Source organism: Cibotium barometz, chromosome 51, assembly GCF_041138505.1.
Source record: "Cibotium barometz isolate CiBa-2024 chromosome 51, ASM4113850v1, whole genome shotgun sequence".
Taxonomy (NCBI): domain Eukaryota; kingdom Viridiplantae; phylum Streptophyta; class Polypodiopsida; order Cyatheales; family Cibotiaceae; genus Cibotium; species Cibotium barometz.
In genome coordinates this window covers 6,176,153-6,196,809 of record NC_141096.1, presented here as the reverse complement: position 1 = coordinate 6,196,809, position 20,657 = coordinate 6,176,153, and the positions used below count along the sequence as shown (strand labels likewise).

The 20,657-nt window shown below is 42.7% G+C and overlaps 1 protein-coding gene across 1 annotated transcript in view; it reads left to right on the top strand.

The window, feature by feature from the left end:
- LOC147609253 (monodehydroascorbate reductase, chloroplastic/mitochondrial-like) overlaps positions 1–17,055 on the top strand; it is a 51,999-nt gene extending 34,944 nt beyond the window's left edge. The window contains exons 4-11 of the mRNA XM_086787666.1: positions 15,108–15,197; positions 15,334–15,423; positions 15,782–15,853; positions 15,955–16,049; positions 16,242–16,330; positions 16,482–16,544; positions 16,636–16,676; positions 16,847–17,055. Coding sequence (XP_086643792.1) covers positions 15,108–15,197; positions 15,334–15,423; positions 15,782–15,853; positions 15,955–16,049; positions 16,242–16,330; positions 16,482–16,544; positions 16,636–16,676; positions 16,847–16,924 — 618 coding nt within the window. The 3' untranslated portion in view covers positions 16,925–17,055. The remainder of the gene's footprint in view (positions 1–15,107; positions 15,198–15,333; positions 15,424–15,781; positions 15,854–15,954; positions 16,050–16,241; positions 16,331–16,481; positions 16,545–16,635; positions 16,677–16,846) is intronic.
- The last annotated feature ends 3,602 nt before the right edge of the window (positions 17,056–20,657 follow it).

Below are 20,657 nucleotides of genomic sequence, written 5' to 3'. Positions count from 1 at the left end.
CAAAGTCGCCCATATAAAAAATGTTTCCAATGCTTCATAGCTTGTATCACCACTAGGAGTTCCCGGTCATAAACCGAGAAGTTCTTCTCTGCAAGGATCTGCTTACGGGACATGCAAGCTACTGGATGCCCATTATGTTGTTGCAAGACCGCTCCGATAGCGATGTTACTCACATCGGTGGTCATGTGAAATGGGTTATCCTAGGAGGCTAACGCTAAACAAGGAGTCTTAGTATGACATCCAAAAAGATGAAGATACACTTTCCTATCAAGTCCTTGAAAACTTACATCATCATGCGGTTAAATGTAGCTGGATCGTTTGTTAATCCACAAGGCATGACCACAAACTCGTATTGGATCTGCTCAGTTTGGAATGCAGTTTTGAGGATGTCCCGTCCACAATTCTTACATGATGGTAGCTACTTTTGAGGTCAATTTTTGAAAACACCTTTGCTCCATTTTAGCCTCTCTAAGATATAATCAATGCGAGGCATATGAAACTTGCTCTTTATTGTCGGCTTGTTGAGCGCTTGATAATCTACGCAAAACCGAGAGGATCCATCCTTCTTTTTCACAAAAAGGATAGGGACTGTGAATGGAGACACACTAGATAACATAAAACTGGATTGCAGCAATTCTTGGAGTTGACAGTCCAACTTTGTTTCCATGGCCTTGCTTAGGCGTTATGTATTCTTACTGGGGGTGGGGGTGGGGGGGGGGTTTAAAACCTGGGAGGAGCTCAATTTTATGGTCCTCCGATCTAGATGGGGGAAATTTGGGAGGTAAGTTGTCTTGAAGAAAGATCTTTTGAACCTGGTTATGTAGGGTCTTGTACTTCTCCGAAGCACACGCCACTGTTTGGGTGCTATTAACGTAGATCACCGCACACTGTGCATCTTTCTGAATCTCTCATTTAGCCTAGAGATGGCTATAATGACCGGAAAGTTAGGTATCCCTGGTTCACACTTAATGATCATTGGGGCCTTTTGACACATTTCGGGTAATTTGGAACGCGTGATGGTCCCAATCAATGTCTAGGGTAAGCTTGTGAAACCATTGGATCCCTAAGATTATGTCTGTACCTATAAGAGGGAAAACCATGAAATCGCGCATAAATTTTGTGCCCTCGATGACTAATTCTAGCTTGGCGAGCTTCAAACTTGATGCTCATTGTCATGCTAATGCTAAATCCCACCACTTTCCTATCTACCGAGGTCAACGAAAACTGGACTTGCCGAGCGGCCTGTTGCGTGACCACGTCCTCCGTATTGTCGCTGTCAAACACGACAACAACTCTCTAGCCACCTACGTAGCCAAAGGTCTTGAGCCATTCGTTTCGCTCATACTCCGGGTCATGGTTGACCTTCTGTCTATCTTCGAGCTCAGCTGACAATGTTGCCAACCAAAGGTGTGAGACCTGGATGATTAGCGTCAACCTGAGGGATCAGTGTGGTAGGTTGGCTCACCACGGTAGTTGTCAAGGCCGGGGTGGTAGTATGAGCAGTGGTCTTCTAAGGGCAAACCTTAGAAGTGTGTCCTTTTGTCTGACAAAGAAACACTATCCCTTCTTGCTCTTCAGGACTGATATTACCACTTGTCTTGTAGGCCAGAGCTTTTAGGTCTGGAGTTAGGCGAGGTCCGTTGTTCGAGTTCTTGGAGCCAGAGGCTCCTGGGGTAGACCTTGACAGGGTTGTTGGATAAATGTAATCCCAACTCCTTAGTCCAAGTTATTATTTGGTTGTTAGACTAGTGGTCAGTGGTTGGTGTGTAAAGCCTACAAATGGTTGGTGCATGTTGTTCATGCAACTCATGCAACTAAAAATAGGGTAGAGGAGTCTCTAAGTAAGGTACAAGTCGTGATCAAGTGATTATGTAAGTTTGGTTCATGTCTAATCATAATTAGTATCTTCTTGTGTTAATCTCAAAGCAATTTTCTGCATATACCAGTTTTTGTCTCTCATATTCATGATGTTTTGTACAATCTTTGATCCACCTTGAGTATGTTTTGATCAATCTTCATAGTTGAATTATCATATCCAACATTTGGTATCAGAGCTTGACCCAATTAGGTTTAGTTGATTAGCAAAAATCTTAATCAATCTCTTAATCACCATAGCCAGTTTTTCTTTGTTTGAACCACATGCTGTAGATTGCTTCCGTGCTTGCACCTGAGTTGATTATACCTCAAAATTTTGTTATAGCCTTGTTGCTTTGCTCCCACGCATACCCTAATTCGAAGCTCACATGCCAATTTCGACGCAACTCGTCGAATTCGTCATCGCTATCAGCGCAGCCCGTTTTCTGCTAATTGAATCAATTCGCCGTCCTTTGTACAAATTGGCCCAATTCCTCTGAGGTGATTCAAGTCCATCAAGTGAAGATTCAGCATACAAAATCTTGGAGCATATGGTCCACCGTAGCTGCTGTACGGAGCTGTTTTCCAGTCGCCTATTTTCTGCAGTTTTTGCTCCAACAACATGGTGATACTTATCTTGATTTATATTGATGATATTTTTATTATTTGGGCTTAAATCATCTATATGAGCAAGTTTTCAACATCAAGCATCATATTTCATCATCATGAGCTCCAAATTCCCCGACAAATTCAACGGAACTGGGTTTCATACCTGGCAAATCAAGGTGAAGGGCTACCGCATGAAAAAAAATCTGTGGAGTACGGTCAAGCCACTTACTGATGATGAAGCAGGCATTTCTGCTGCTGCAGTTACAAGAGCTACAACGGCTGCACTTTAAGCAAAAGATGAACAAGCACTTGGTATTATCATTACTGCTTTAGAATACTGCTTTAGAAGATGATTTTATTCATTATATTGATGATGTTGACTCAGCTATGGAAGCTTGGGAATTATTAGAACGTACTTTTGGTGCAAAGGCAAAGCATTTCAAAATCAGTTTGAAGATGCAACTCTTGTTGGAAATAAGTGCTCACTAGGAGTACTTTTAGTCTTGCTCATCTCATTATATGCCACGTGGCACCTCTATAATTGTCCCATAAGTCACTCTACTCTATCTTGTACTTCTCACCTATATATTGTGGGTGTCACATCAATGAAAGTATCAATCTTGTGTCTTGTCTACACTCATCTCAAGGTATGTCTATGTTTTGTGTTTCCTTCTAGTTATGCTCTCATTTGAGTTTCAGTTTTATCTTTGTCTCTTTCCCATTTTTCATATCATGGTATCAGAGCAGGTTTATCAGAGCAGGTTTATCCTGGCTCCCCTCATCTTTGCCTCTGTTTCCTGTAAGCGACTGCCCCTCTTCTCTCTCTTGCTGGTTCAGAACAGGCCGCCGCTTAGCTGGGTGCTGCCCCCCCCCTGCTCTTGGTAGTCGACCTACTGCTGTAGCAACCCGCCAGCCTGAACTTGCTGTCCGCCCTGTTCAGGCTCATACAGCTCTACTGTTCTCTCTCTTGGAGCTGCTGCCCGTCATATTGGAACTGCTATAGCCCACTGTACTGTTGTTGCTTTGGCTGCCTTCTTCATCAACTCAAGGGTGCGCATCATCTAGAAGCAGCTGCAGATCGACTTTCCTCCTGTTAACGAGCTATTTGCTGCATTCAGTTCTACCATCGTTTCCTCTTGAAGAGTCTACAAGGTACTGTGCATTGTATCCTTCAGTTTGTTGGTCAGTCCTTTTCTTATCCTCATATCTGCAAACTCCTAGTTCCTCATGCTTCGATGGGCTGTCACATGCTATGGCCTTGACAAGTGGTGAGAGAGCCGGCTTCTAAAAACAATTTGGATCTCTTCTTTCATTCATTTCTGCAATCTTGTAAGGGAATAGACACTGCCCTTGCATTTTAGCAAGAGGTAAGACCTTCCCACATGGCCTCTTCTACTCATTCTCTCATGTCTATCGACAAATTCAATGGGTCCAACTTTCATACTTGGCAAATCAAAATCAAGTGCCATCTTATGAAAGAAAGTCTTTGGGATGTTGTTCACCATGCTGCTCCCGAAGATTCCGACATTGAGCAAGTTATCACTTATGCTCCCACTGCCAAGAATGACAAAGCCTATGCTATCATCTTGCTCGGTCTTGGAGATGATTACATTCATCACATCTCCGACATACAGTCTGCTTCTCGAGCATGGATCACTTTGGATACCCTTTTTGGACCCCGCTCTAAAAACTCTAAGATTGCACTTATGATCTCATTCTTTGATCTATATATGCAGGAGGGAGCTACTATAGCCTCTCATGTCAATTATTTTCGCAGTCTTATGGTTCAGCTTGCATCAGTGAAGTCTCCCATCTCCGAAGATATTGCTATTGCTGTGCTTCTCAAAAGCTTACCTAACACCTATGCTACTCTTGTCACTACCTTCAAGTATCACAATAATCCTACTCTTGAAGGTATCATCAATGCTCTCCAAGAAGAGGAAAGAACTCAATAACAAAAAACTGACACTGCATTTTTAGCAAAGAAAGGAGGTTCTAAGGTAAGAAAGCCATGCACCATTTGTGGCCGTGATAATCACCGGGAGAAGGACTGCTATTCTAAAACCTCTACATCAGCCCCTGCATCTACCTCAGCCCATGTTGCTGCAACATCTACATCAGCAGATCTTGCTGTTCATTCCTATGATGAGGAGTGGGCTTTCTGATTACTTCATCTTTCTTGTCTACCACTTTGACCACCGATGATGTAGGTCAAGGGGTTCTATGTCTTACTCATTCTGCTTTAGGACCTCTCTCTTGTCCCTACTCGAGAGGCAGAGATTACCCTTGAGGAGGGGATGTCTTCAAGGTCCATCTGTTTGTCTACAGTCTGTCTATCTAGTCTTGTCTGTCTGTCTATCTGTTGTCTGTCTCTCTGTCTATCAATCTGACTGTGTCTTGTTTTAGATCCATCTTGTCCCTATCCTTGTGGACCCATATGAGGATATCACTTGAGGAGGGGTGTCTCAGGATCTTTGTCTGTCATGTCTTGTCTCTCAGTCTATAGGTCTTTATGTCTATCTTCTAGTCTTGTCTTTCTGTCTTTCTCCTAGTGTCCACTTAAGGAGGGTGTTGAAAATAAGTGCTCACTAGGAGTACTTTTAGTCTTGGTCATCTCAGTATATGCCACATGGCACCTCTATAATTGTCCCATAAGTCACTCTACTCTATCTTGTACTTCTCACCTATATATTGTGGGTGTCACATCAATGAAAGTATCAATCTTGTGTCTTGTCTACACTCATCTCAAGGTATGTCCATGTTTTGTGTTTCCTTCTAGTTATGCTCTCATTTCAGTTTCAGTTTTATCTTTGTCTCTTTCCCATTTTTCATATCAACTCTTTGATCTAACCATGGAGAGTAATGAAAATTTAGCAGCTTTGATTAACAGGTTGAAGAGCTTAATGACACAATTGGTTTATGTTAAATCTCCTGTTCCAAAAGAAGATGCTATTGCTATCCTGCTTAAAAGCTTACCTTCAAGCTTTAGACAAATTGTGACAGTACTTAAAGAGAAGGAGCCAGTCCCTTCTTTGGAAAGTATCATAAATTCTTTGCAGGAAGAAGACAAGAAGATTACAAAGGATGTGATAGATCCTTATGCATATGCTATTACTACGACATCGGCAAAGAAGAAGCGTACTATTTGTGGTCGTACAAATCATTTTACTAAGGATTGTTTCTCTAAATATCCTTGTGAGTATTGTGGAAAGACGAATCATCCATTCTCAAAGTGCTACAAAAAAGATCAAAAGCTAGCAAAGGCACATGTGGTTGAAGAAGTCAACCAACAGGAAGAAACAAATCTTTGTTCTAGTCTTAGTATAAAAGATATAGATGATGAGTATGCTTTTTAGATTATGTCATGTATGTGGTTGAGTCAAGACTTATGTTGTTCCAACTTGACGAGTTGTAGAGGAGAGTACACTACCCTATGTTGTTCCAACTTGACGAGTTGTAGAGGAGAGTACACTACCCTATATTGTTGTTAAGGGGGGACTCTTACTCATTGTGTCAAGGAGGTATGTTAGTCTTGTTCATGTTCTTGTAAGAAGTTGGTCTTAAGAGGGGATTGTTGGATAAATGTAATCCCAACTCCTTAGTCCAATTTATTATGTGGTTGTTAGGCTAGTGGTCAGTGGTGGTTGGTGTGTAAAGCCTACAAATGGTTGGTGCATGTTGTTCATGCAACTCATGCAACTAAAAATAGGGTAGAGGAGTCTCTAAATAAGGTACAAGTCGTGATCAAGTGATTATGTAAGTTTGGTTCATGTCTAATCATAATTAGTGTCTTCGTGTGTTAATCTCAAAGCAATTTTTTGCATATACCAGTTTTTGTCCCTCGTATTCATGATGTTTTGTATAATCTTTGATCCACCTTGAGTATGTTTTGATTAATCTTCATAGTTGAATTATCATATCCAACAAGGGTTTGGTTTTGAGGTAGTGGTGGCTGCCTTGGCTACTCCAGGCTGGGAGGTGTTGTGTTTTCCATTGTTGTACTTCATTGTAGCACTTTGCGCAAGCGAAAGTCTTTGGTTCAAACATGTGCACATCCCACTGGTTTTGCATGTCCAAACCGTAGAGCAATTTTCCTTGTTTGTCCACATCCGATTCCTGCAATTGTAAAGCCAGGTGAGTGACTTTATTTGTGAATTGGAGGACGGGTAGCGATTCTGGCGCAATCCTTGATATTCGTCCTTGAGTTGCTCAAGATAATGAGGTGGTATAAAATGCTTCTTAAGGACAGTGACAAATCAGTCCCACCGGTAGTCAGCAACTCCATAGTTGGAATTGATCTTGGCCCAATGAGTCTAGCATGAGATGGTTTCCCCTTCGATGTAGAAACTAGTCTTAACTTCCTACCAGCAGCAAAGTAGGCTTCAAATTGATGAATCCAAGAATACATCGAGTCTACCGTTATACTTACTAAAATTCACCTTCTCGTGAAGGTGAGTCAAAGAAGTCTCCTTACGTTGAGAACTGCAAGGTATCGCTCGTGCTCCACGTGTCGATGTTGGTCCTCTAGTGTGGCAGTGTGGACTGTCGCCTCTGTTCGAAGCTCTATCTTCCGTACCTGCAATTCATGTAACGCATGAGAATGTCGTGTTAACTCCTCAAGGGAGATGGCCGAAGCATGGATCTGGGAAGGGGTCTCGGTGATGAGACCTGTGGGGGAAAGGTGGGGAGGGGGGGGGATGGGTGTCGAGGTTTTTTTAAGAGGTATCTGGCCTTTATAGAAGCCGTACATGCTTGCATTTGTTCCCCTTGTTACACTATGATGCGCCTAAATTCCCGAAACATGGCGTTTGTGTCATCATTGATGACCTAGCTTCTGGAAGTAGTCGTCGTAGAAATAGTTTCTGTTGGGATGTGGTGTTCTCTCACATCGTCGGAATTCACCATGGTGGAAGTGGTCAAGTTTTTCCCTGACGGCAACAATACTATCCACTGGTCTCTTCTGGAGGCTAGAAACTAACCGTCCTTTGAGGGACAAGAGTCACACTGAATGGGAGTGCAACCGGTGTAGGAAAACCAACCACACAAGCGAAAAGAAATTTTCTTCCCTTTTTTTCTTGGTTGAATCTCTTTACCAAAAGGCAAAGCTCTGATACCATTGTAACGAATATTCAGCACCTTGGTTCCTAACAATTGCACAATGTAGCGGAAGTAAGAGTGCAAGAGAGAGAGGGGGGGAGAGAGAGAGAGGAGAACCTCAATAAAGACACAGTACACCCGATTGGGTCCCAAATACCCTTTGCAAGCCCCCCACCAAGGATGGTGTATTTGCTTTATTGACTGATGAGAAAAAGATTGACTTTAGAGATCATCCCCTCGCTGTAAACCTTCAGTCTGAAGATGACCTGGTTCTTGACGTTCAAGTTCACCTTTGCGTTGTGTTCTCTTTCGCTGTGCTGGCCCTTGGAACACTTCAGCACTTGTGAATTATGAGATGAATTGACTCTTTGGCTGGCCCATGCTTTTACAGGCTCAATGATGCTGATCGATAGTCTATAATAGCTGTCGGCCAGTTCTTTCTTTTGCCCATGACTTGTTTATATGCCATATAATGGGCACCTTTCTATCTACTGGCCACCACCTTGCTTGTCAAATCCCCATAGGATCTCCTCGTAGAACCCTCCTGGTACGAGACTCGAAACCTGCAAACAAACCCAACACACAAGAAGGGGGTGCAAGCCTGACTCACCACCCAACCACGACAGCCGTGGGCAAGCCCACAGACTTGGCTGTCCCCACCGAGCCACGAGCTGAGCTAACTAGATAGATGTACCGACCAATCTCTACCTCGCGATGTCCCATACCACCACGAAGCTACCCTCGTGGGCCTCGAGACTGCTGCCGGTCTCAGCTGCGTAAAGCAGGTGCACGTCTGCACTAGATCTAGGCTCCAGACCATAGAGCTCTCACAAAACATGCAAGACTCTATATGACTAATGACTAACCTTGGCCACCCTTTTATAGGCTCTTGGCCGGTCATCGGGCGTCCACACTTGGGCGCCCGCCCGTTAGTCTATCCCTAACTCAGCTCGCCAATCAGCCTGCCTAGCTCCAAGCTTCCCCAAACCTCGAAGCTAGTCCAGCAGAAGGGGCGTCGTGACACTCCTTAAGATTCTTGGACCTAATGTCCTGGATCTGTGGTACACAAATTTTGTCATTACGGAATAGTAAACCATTCCAAATGATCCACTGGCCTCTTGCAGCCTGAATGGTAGGCTGTTCAGTCATTGAGTCTTGGTCAATCAATGAGCTCCCGTCCTGGATCTTCTGCCAAAATGGACCAAAATAACTATTAGTCCTGCAAAGCCCTCTCAATGATTGAAATAAGTCAGTAGAAATCTCGGTGAACGACAAAGTATTCACCTCTCTAATTCGACTAAGCGTATCTGCAACACTATTCATGGACCCTTTCCGATAACGAATCTCAAAATCGAAATCTTGCATTAACTCAGCCCAACGAGCTTTCCTTCCTCTCAAATCATCCGCATCACACACATACTTGATTGACTGATGATCAGTCAATACCACAAACTTGGAGCCATATAAATAATGTCTCCAAACCTTGAGAGCATGAATCACAGCATAAAGCTCCTTCTCAAGGGTTGGCCAACGCGATTGAGTGTTGTCTAGCTTTTTACTTTCAAAAGCAACAGGTCTACCATCTTGAAATAAAGCAGCCCTGATGGCATAGTTACTGGCATCAGTTTCAAGAACATAAGGCCGACTAGGATCGGGTAATGCTAAGATAGGTGCTTTCTTGACTTTATCTTTCAAAAGTCTAAAGGCCATATCCAAATCGTTATTCCAAGTGATAGGTTGATTTGACTTACGTCCACAACCTTTCAACAAGTCGGTCATCGGTAGTGTGACTCCCGCACAGATTTCTAAAGAAAAACAACAAAACCGAGAAAAGAACGAAGTTGTTTCACTGTTCGCGGTATAGGCCAGTATAAAACCCTCTGAACTCGGTCATAGTCAATGCTCAATCCATCTCTAGTGATCTTGTATCCCAAGTAAATGATGTCTGTCATAAAAAACTTGCATTTACTTAATTTAGTATATAGTCGATTCTGTCTGAAAATAGATAAGACAATCGTGAGGTGTCTAACATGATCCTCAAGAGTACGACTATATATCAAAATATCATCCAGGAACACCACCACAAATTTTCCCTAATGTTCACGAAAAAGATCGTTCATCATTTGGTGGAAAGTGGCTGGAGCATTGACCCAAAAGGTAATACGAGAAACTCGTAATGGCCATACCTAGTCCAAAAGGCGGTTCTTTCGACATGCCTTTCATGAATACGTATCTGGTGATAGCCACTATGTAAATCTATCTTCGTGAAATATTTCGCTCTTGCTAACCGGTCAATCAGGTCATCTGATCTAGGGAGAGGATAACGGTTCTTAATTGTCAGCTTGTTCAATCTCTTGTAATCTATACCCATTCTCCAGGTGTTGTCCTTCTTTCTTCTAAGCAACACAGGTGCACCCCAAGGTGATTTACTTAGACGGATCTGGCCCATCCTTAAAATAATCTTGGAGTTGTTTAGCCAACTCATCTTCCTCAGCTTGGCTCATCCTGTAAGGTGGAATACTGACACGATGAGCACCAGGGATCAAGTCAATACGATGATGTACTACCCTTTCAGGTGGTAAACCCGATGGCAGTTCCTTAGGAAATACATCTTGAAACGAATCAAGTATCTTCTGTAATTCTTTGCTTTCCAATACACTTAATTCATTGACATCCATGGAAGATATGAGAATGAAGAAAGTGGAATCAATACACAATGGAAAGCGGTATACAAAGAAGAATTCATTATATTTTCAAAATCAACTATATTTACAAGAGGTCCTTGAGAGGGATGTACACAATCACCTAAAATACTATACTGGGTGTTCCTATGCTGAAAAGAAAAAATATGACTAGACCAATCTATCTGGACTTGAAGAGTCTTAAACCACTCAATCCCTAATAATAAGTCTACATGTTCTAGGTGTATAACATAGCATTCCAGAGTATCTTTGTAGTCCTGAATCCGGATTGGTAGCATCTCCACCTTTCGATCCCATACTTGCTTTCCCGCAGGTAGGCGTACCTCATAGGTATGATCGCTGGGTGTCGTATCAAGACTCAATTTCTGCAAAAGTTTATAGTTAGCAAAATTGTGTGAGCTGCCAGGGTCTAGAAGAATGTGGATTCTATGGTCATTCACTTCTCTATAAACTCGGAGAAGATCATGCAAGCCAAAAACTTTAGAGTTGAACAAACAATCAGATCATGAACTAGGGCGAGAAAGTACAGTAACTGACGTACCTGTCAAAGACAACGGGTTGGCTGCCTTTGGCTTGGGTCCTGCGTTGGTCTTTGCAACCTTTTGCTTTGGGCACTCGTTACATATGTGTCCTTTTTCTTCAGAGATGAAACAACGTCCCTCCTTGAGCTTCAAAGCTTTAAGGAGTCGTTTCTTCTTCGCTGGCGTCAAACTTGAATTCTTCGAAGGTTGGTCCGAAGACTTTCCTTCAGTCGTGTTAGCCATTGGTACGGAGAACTTTCTTTTGGGTTTGTTCCCTTGCTCGGTAATGGGTTTAGACTTGGAAGAGACCATTGTATCATCATAGATACGAGCTGAATGAATGGCCTCGTCCAAAGTTTTGCATTTGTTATTTTTAACCTGTAAACGGTATGAATCTGGTAAACCGGCTACGAAGAACCCCAAAAGAGTAGTGGGATCCATCTTTGTAGCTTTCATGTGTGCAAGTCCCTAAACTTTTGGAGGTAGACCTCATAAGTGAGGTGCTGCGAGGTCATGGTCAAAGCTGTAAACCGGGCAACAACATCATAATCATCCTCTTTCTTGAGGAATTCCTTCTTGAAGACGTCTTCGAATTGTGCCCAAGTCGTTGGCTTAGGGTTGAGTTCCTTCCACCAAAGCAAAGCTTTGCTTGAGAGGAAACCTGTTGCTAACTAGATCTTTTTTCCATCATCATATGGATGAAACTGAAAATGGACCTGCCACTTATGTAGCCAAGTGTCCACAATCTCCTTGGTACACTGCTTTTGGTCGCCCCCGAACTGTTCCGGAGTAATGTTGGGGCCTAAAGCAGAGGCCAAGGTATCCATACCCGAAAGAGTAGATAGGGTAGTGGTCAAGAGAGAGATGGAGTTATGCAAGGCTTGCATCTGCGCGGCGATTTGTGCCTGACGTTCCGAAGAAGAAGCTTTGAGAGCTACTTTGAACTCTTGGAAATTAGATTTTGACACATAATCGTCAAAAAGATCGGCATCGGTATCTTCCGTAGCCGGCAAGCCTTCACGTTTGACAAGGGGCTCCAACTCGGATTCTTGGGTCGACATCTTGAAGAGGACAAGTGGAGAGAAAATTCGATCTTGCACAAGAATAGTGCGAGAGAACTTGAGAGCTTGGGAGTTTGAAAACTTGAGAGATGTGTGGCAAGAAGCCCACTTAAGGGATTTATATAATCTTCCCCAAAAGCAACATGAGCTTTTGCTTTTGTGTTTATATATATATATATTCTGTTTTTTTTCTTTTAAACACACCTTTAAACCTTAGAGAGGGTCTTTAAACTCTTTTTAAAAAAAAAAGTTTAATCTAAAAAAAAACGAAAGCAATCCCAAATCGGCAGAATGCTTTTACTGTTTTTTTTTTCTTCGCTCCCCTCCTGGATTTATCGCTGCCGGCGCCTACGTTGTTGCCGTTGCCTGACATGCTGTCGTCCTCCACGCTGCTGCCGGCGCGCCTTCGTGCAGGTGTCCAAGGCCGCTTGCGCTAGCCTGCCCACGTAGGCGTGGCTCCTGCGTAGGCCTGGCCACAAGCCGGCGTAGGCCTGGCGCCTGCCTGCATAGGCGTGGGTGCCTGCCTGCGTAGGCGTCGGCGCATGCCTACACGCCTGCCCGTCTGCATGCTTGCGCCTCCTACATCCGGTAGCCCACGACTAGCATGCGACTAGCATCGCCAACGATCCCATCTCGCGCTCTCTCTCTCTCTCTCTCTCTCTCTCTCTCTCTCTCTCGTTCAAACAAAAGCGAACATGCTTTTTCTTTGTTTTCTCTCTCAAAACTGTTCATGCGACTGCACAAACACCTTCAGCCTTCTTCTTGCAAAGCAAACAACCCTGCTAACCACCTACACCCTCATCACGGGTTTCTTTGATGAAAAAGCAACATACTAGTAGAAAAAACAAGAGCATGCATAAACAAAATAGCAAGCTTCTTGAACACATACCTTTCTTCGACCTCATCTTCTCTACCTACCGACTTGCTCGTTCACGAGGCACGCTCTGATACCACTGTCAAATCCCCATAGGATCTCCTCATAGAACGCTCCTGGTACGAGACTCAAAACCTGCAAACAAACCAAACAAACAAGAAGGGGGTGCAGGTCTGACTCACCACCCAAACATGACAGCCGTGGGCAAGCCCACAGACTTGGTTGTCCCCACCGAGCCACGAGCTGAGCTAACTAGATAGACGTACCGACCAATCTCTACCTCGCGACGTTCCATACCGCCACGAAGCTACCCTCGCAGGCCTCGAGACTGCTGCCGACCTCGGCTGCGTAAAGCAAGTGCACGTCTGCACTAGATCCAGGCTCCAGACCATAGAGCTCTCACAAAACATGCAAGACTCTATATGACTAATGACTAACCTTGGCCGCCCTTTTATAGGCTCTTGGCCGGTCATCAGGCATCCACACTTGGGTGCCCGCCCGTTAGTCTATCCCTAACTTAGCTCGCCAATCAGCCTGCCTAGCTCCAAGCTTCCCCAAACCTCGAAGCTAGTCTTGTGTGCGTGTAGCACACGGTAGATACACACTGTGCACATGACATTGCTGCCCGCTGCCTGGCAGCCCTTGTGCGATGGCCGTGTGTTGGATAGGCCCTCCATGGGCTGGCCGATTGGCTGGTAAGGCCTTTTGGGGCTGGCCGACTAGGCCTCGACAGCTAGTCGAGGTCTTCTAGGCCTCCAATCCATGCCCAATAGGGGCTGGCCGACTGTCCCCTTGCCTCCTAGAGGCTGGCCATCAAGGCCTAGTCCCTATGAGGAGTGGCCACACATGCTTATGGGGCTTCATGGCCCATGGGCTACCCCACATGGCCCAAAATGTAGCATTCCACCCTACACTCCATGCAAACCTACATGTGACTACATGTTCTTCTCAGTGCCTGGCATCTGGCCACAAGCCTAATACCCGAAACACCTGTCATCATCCCAGAGGGTGACTCAGTACGGGCTGGCATTGCTTCATGCGCAGGACTTGCACACTTGACCAAGACCATGTATAGGACTTGTACACCTGACCTTGGACACTTAGAGTGGAACCTTGGCTGACTCGTGTCGGAATGGGGCTCACAAGGAACCAATTTCCACTTGAGGTCCTTTACCTGATGTATAGATATGTCCAGGCGGCATCCAAGTTCAAGATGCACGTGACAAGAAGCCACCCACACCCATCATAGATACCTTCACATGAGAGACATATGCCGATCACTTCTATGATATTCCAAATCAGTCCCCACCAAACTTATCCCACACTCCCACGTCCCACATCTGCAACCCTGGAGTCTTCACCATGGGTGATGTCAACAAAATCATATTAAAGCTGCGTAATGGTAAAGCTAAGGATCATGGGATCTCACGGAGAACTTTGCACATGCATGTAGCATCTCAACCATAGTCACAGGAAACGGCCATTTCAGTCCCTAGAAATGCGTTTCTCCGTTTCAGGATCCCATCCATTTCCATGGCTGTTTCTCGTTTCCCAAGTGATTGTGTCACCGGAAGCGGCCATTTCCACCCCTAAAAACTCGTTTCCCCATTTCCATTCCTCGAACATATCCATTCCCGTTTCTCGTTTCTGGTGACTATGATCTCAGCTCCCATCTTAGCTAAGATCTTTAACAATGCTTTGTGTGGAGGCTTTTTTCCTCCGGGAACACCCACATCATTGTCCCCATCCCTAAAGAAAGAGTCCCCATGGACCCTAATAATCATAGGACAAAACATGATTGACCACACTTTGGCGAATAGTATTTGAGGTCAAGATTAGCTCCTTGGCTGAGAGACAAAGATAGAGGCCCACAAGTCAAGTAGGATTCAGGTAGAATTATTCGTCACTTCATCACATATTCTGTGTTAGGAATTTCGTCGAGGAGGTGAGGACATGCAAGCAAGAAGTCTACTGTAGCTTCATGTATTTTTAAAAATCCATTGATCGAGTCCCAAGATTAGCCTCTAGGGGACATTAAAAGAAAACTCTGTGCACATGCATGTGTGAGAGCGTGCACGCAGCCCCGGGGAAAGGGGGGCTGAAGGGGGTTGTGTGTCCGTGCGGCATGTACACATTTGTCCCTGTGCGTGAGGGTATTGCAAGTGTCAAAAACGTACCTTCCAGTTTTGACTATTTTATGTTTATGCAACTTGCTGAAAGGCTTTTCTTTTAAAGCAATTGCTCGCTTTTAAGTTGGTTGGTGAGTAGGATGTCTTTTTGGATCACGTACTTCACGACTATAGAAATGTGACAATTAAGGTCTTTCAATGGATGAAACAAGCAGTTATATTTCTATTCTCACAGTAGGCAAAGGCTTGGTTCAATGTAGGGTGTGACTGTGAAGACGATAATATCTGGAGATGGCGAAAATGTATCTGCTGTTGAGTTGTCTAATGGAACCATCCTTGATGCTGATACAGTGAGTACCTTCTGTCTTGCTCTTCCATAAGATTTGCACGCATGCACTCTTCTTGTTCACGAAGAAGACCTTTGAAACTCCTATCTATTAAGAGTTTAATATACTGATGGGCTGTACACTTCTGTTCTTTCTTCAGGTAGTAGTGGGAATTGGTGCCAAACAGATTCAGGTCTTCGCATGGCGGAAGGGAGCATTGAGGTACACTCTTCCGTACCTTTTATTCCAAGTATTCGTATTGTGTCTGGTCTGCTGATTGCTAGGATCTGATATAAAAGATATATTGGATGAGGAGGACCGGGCGACTCTCCGTCTCATGTGTTGCCAGGATGGTCGCGACAGACTCATGGTGGACATATGGCACTAGCCAGATAGGTAGCATACATTGGACTAGTGTCTCATGCCCAGGACATGCTCATGACTTGAGGGGTGCAACCGCTGATGCTATCAGGTGGTTGCAGAGCTTGCTAGGGCCACTTCTGTGTAGGCAGATATCTTTCATTCATGTCTTAACTATCTAGACGCTGTATTATTCTTAAATTTCCTTCTTTTGCATTATGTCAATTCATCTTTCTTGTTCTTGATAGGTGGATGGTCAGTTTAGGACAAGCTCTCCAAGGATCTGGTCAATTGGTGATGTAGCTTCTTTTCCCTTGAAGGTATCTTTTGAGAAGTTGGTTTTGATGGAAGATTTATATTATTATTTGCAACTGATGGTGTGTTATATCTGACATTCATTTCTTGTGTGTTTTATTGATAGATCTATGACAGGATTGCCCGGGTGGAGCATGTTGACCATGCTCGAAAGTCTGCTCAGCACTGTGTAGATGCATTGCTTCAAGTTCGAGCTGAACTGTAAGCCTTTCAGATTGACATACGAGGACTATCGTTTAAATGGGCAAGTCAGTAAAATAGGATAATCAGTGTGATGCATTTAGAGGTTCTTTTTTGCGGGTGAGTTATGCCCCCCTTTTGGGCCACGTGGTGTCACCAGCCAGTGCATTTACAAGATTGTTTTGAAAATGATTTTGTTAATTTAACATGCAGGTATGATTATTTACCATTCTTTTACTCGCGGGTTTTTGAGCACCCTGGAAGTGAAAGGAAAATCTGGTGGCAGTTCTATGGAGACAATGGTAAGCATTTGGCTGACAATACGTTTCTGGGTGGTATACGTTCCACTCCCTCCCCTCCTCTACCCTCCCCTCCCCTTGACATCAACCCCAAGTCCACCCCACTGGTATCTATATCATGCATCTCTAAGCTCGTTTTATGTTGTGTATGCAGTTGGGGAGGTTGTTGAGATCGGAAATTTTGATCTCAAGTATGCAGCTTTTTGGATTGACTCAGGTTGGTCACATCAATTAACAGCGTGCTTATACATCACAGCCTTATTGGAAGAAAGGCTATAAACCGTGTTTCTGTTGTCTCACATTTGCAGGAAAGTTGAAAGGAGTGTTCTTGGAGAGTGGTAGTGCTGAGGTGGGTGAGATCCATCCAATTCTTTTCAAGAGAGAAAACGTGCGCGCGCGCGCGCATGTGAAGAGTGACTATAAAAGCCATCTAAAGAGGAGAATCGTGGCAAGCACTTATGATTTTTTCATCAAGTTATGCTTTCTAATGTCATATGGGATGGCATTGTTGTGATACAGGAGTTTGGATATCTTGCAAAGCTAGACGACAGCAACCGAAGGTGGATGTCAAGAGACTGCAAGGAGCATCTTCAGTAGAGGATGCCTTATCAATCACTCTAGAAGCTATGGGAGAAACAGTGAAAGCATAGTAGGTTAGGCAGTCTCAATTCATATCCCCAATTTTCCCCTTTTAAAGAGGATTGTATATTCAGGCTACATGGGTGGTCTGAAAGAAAGTTCCAAAGTCTTTTGGAGAGAAAAAAGTTCCTAGTCCTTCGGGAGGTACGATGTGTTGGTCTGAAGATGTCTTTTAGTACGAGTCTTTGTTGGTCTTGTAAATCTGAAGTTGCCTACTACTAGATTGGCTTAGGTTATAAGTCTTATGGTCTTTGTTGGATGTTAATAAAGTATCATGAACTAAAGTTCGATGTGTCATTATCATTATCGGTGTTATATGAGAATTGCATATGATTTGTGCTTCGGCACAACAAATGCTATATATTGAGGGTGGTTAAACATGTGTATCTATGCTTGAGTTCAGTCAAGATTGTTCAATAGGGGATATTCTGACTTTGAGGTTAAATTTCTGAACTTTACCATCATTACGAGTACCTCTAAATAACATTGAGTACCTTATTTCAACGATGTGAGGGAGTATGGGCAGAGTGCCAAATGTTTCATATTCCGAGAGTGGTGACTCCATGATTGATTTTTCTTTGAAGCTTCTTAGCTTACTTTCATGCAGCCTTTGTTGATCTTAAGGTGTATGATGTGATTTCTAGGAGTTTTTTCCTCTCTCTCTCGTCCCTATGGGTTTCCCTATTGTTGCAAAGATGATTCTTTTGACCTTGTTCTTATATTCCGTATGTCATGTGTATGCCTTGCTTTTGTTGCCATAGACATTGTCTTCATGCCATTGTTTTTAAGCACTTCCTATATACAACAGGGTTGGATGAAATATATTTAGGAGTCTTTTTGCTAGTATATACATCATGCATTTCATTGTGCAAAGAATATGTCGATGAATGGCCATTAACAAATTGTTGGACATTTTTGCAAAAGTGAGTGTTGGGAATGATACCAATACCATGCAAAAGAGAAGAAAACTGTCGTTGGGATGTGTGCGTCTTGAAATGTGCCCTACACAGCTGACCACTGGATCTGTTTGTGAATGTGAAGCCAAAAGAGAGTAGACAAGAGAGGCAGGCCTTGCTTCATCAAAGCGTTGTCAATTTTTGAGATTATCATTTGACCACTTTTGTAGTGGCTGAGCTAGCTCAAAAGATCTTATTACCCTAAGCTTGATGATTGACTTGAGAGTTGTGGACGATCTTGTGTATGAAGTGACATAGGTTGCTATTTATCATAATTCAATAATTTTGTAATTCTTAAGTATTCCAAGACTTGTCCTTCAGAACTTTAGGGGAAGAGGGTGGATCTCTGCCTCTCTCTATGATACTAGCAATCAAAAATGTATCTTGAAATCCATCTTGGATTTAGATATGTCCTGATGTTCACATGCATGTGTAGATGATCTCCATGTTTGATTTGGATTGTTACGTTTGTCCACCTTCTAACAGCCTCTGCGAGCATAGACCCAATCAAAGATGTTTCTTGAAATCCGTCTTGGAATTAGTTACGTCCTTGTGTTCATATGCATGTGTAGATGATCTCCATGTTTGATGTGGATTGTTATAGTTTGTCCACCTTCTTACAGCCTCTACGAGCAATGGTCTATGCTTGAGTTTGTGTATCAATGTTTATCAACAAGAAGTCGGACTCCAAAGAAAACTAATTGTGTTGCATAAAGACATCCCTATGTCACATAGTTCATACATTAAAGCACATAGAAAAGATGACACCATTGAGAAAGTGTGCTAGGCTATAGATTAAGCCAACTTCATAGTGACCAAGGTGGAGAATTATGGAGAGTAAAATCTCACAAGAGTGCAGCAGCTGAAGTAGAATTGTTTTTAAACGCTAAAGAACTTGTACAAAATTGATTAATTCATTAAAAAATGGATCATTGATAGATGGCCATCTACGCATAGCTGGTAATAAAGATTGGTAAGCCTATTTGAAGCCTCCTCTTTGAAGCCTTGGGGAGTGATATGAATGCGAAGATGTAGAGTGCCTTATGAAAGAGGTAAGTACTCATTCTTTGTGTCAAGGAGAGTTTTACAAAACAGTTTTCATGTATTCTCTCTATCTATACATAGACTATTAAAAAAACATTTTATATGTTGTGGCCATCACATTTGATGACTTGCATGTTGACTACGATCATGATGGTGGGTGTAGTCACTCTTGTATGCTATCATCCGTGAGGCATGCAACAGAGTAACATATACAAGCTCTTGGCTTGATGGCAGATTTGGGCACCTAAACTTTTCTACTTTCTTGAAGTGTAGAACAGTGGAGGAATCATAGAATACTTATCGGCCAATTCAAAAATGCCACATGTATTTGAAGCTTGCATGGTGGGCATGCAACATCACCAAGTCTTCCTCTTGAGGCCAGCTTGGATGGTGGGCATGGAATATCACCAAGTCCTTCCTTTTCATATGAAAAGCTTTTGTAATGAAATGTTACATTCAAAAAGTATATTTAACCATAATATTTTTGTAAGACATAATTTTTATTGCAAAATGTTTTAAAAAGAAATTTATGAATCCAAATAATCTTAAAGTAAAAAATGATAATAATTAATCTCAGTTTCACAAGGAATGACTTATTTACTATTGTACTTTTCTACTAAAAGAGAACTATATATTTATGTTTGCTTATATAGTTTGACATTAAAGTATCTTATGCAAAAAAATGTACATATGATGATCTTTCTGTAGACATTTATAATTCTAGCTTTTAAATTTTTGATGGATGTAAGAAATCAAACTCTCCTAAACTTAACTAGTCTATAAACAAGACTTTGCTTATAAAATGCAAAAGACTTACTTTAAAAGAAAATACAAAAGCTAAGGGTTTATATATATCTCTGAACTTTGCCTATACTTAAACTTCGACATAGTCACTCTTAACTTTGGCAATGTTGAGAATTTTGTTTTTTTCTTTAAATTAAGGATGTGAAATTATGTTTCTTTTAGAAAACTAAGACAAGAATTAAATAAATGGTGTATAATGCATCAAAAATTGTTATGGAAGATGAGCATTTTGCCTTATGTTTGACTCAACATAGTCATCACATATCTCTCCCAAGGCATCATAATGGTTATAGAACAGACTTACTTCATCACTTATATCCCCAAAGGCATCATAATGGTTATAGAAGAGACTTACTTAGGATTCTTGTGGGGCTTGAGGTCTTTGAGCCCTTACTCACCCTTTTTCACTTTGGTTTTAGTGTGTCCTTCATTTGAGCTAGGTCAATGCTTGATTCTGATTTCTCAATTGGGCTTTTGATTGACTACAACAACATTCGCCTTCTCACCTTCTTGATTAAGGGTATCTTTGGGCCTAGGACATTGATGTGTGCACTCTTTAGACATAAGATCTAGCCCTCCATAGTAAAAGCATGATGCTTAGATATTTTTGTATAGTCATTGTTACTACAATCCCTACATTAAAAGGGGTATTAACTTGTAACTCACATATGTGCTCAGTTGTTAGGTTAACCATAACACATGCTCTTCATGCTAGGAAAGAGCGAGAAGACGAGGTCTCCTCCATTGATCCTTTTACAAAAATGAGCCTCCTTTACTGTGAGGACTCTTTGCATGGAAGCACGCTCCACAAAAGTAACACAATAGGAAAATCCCCCCTACATATTTGTACTCCTGAATCTCATCCCCTTGGTTCTCTGAGACCATTT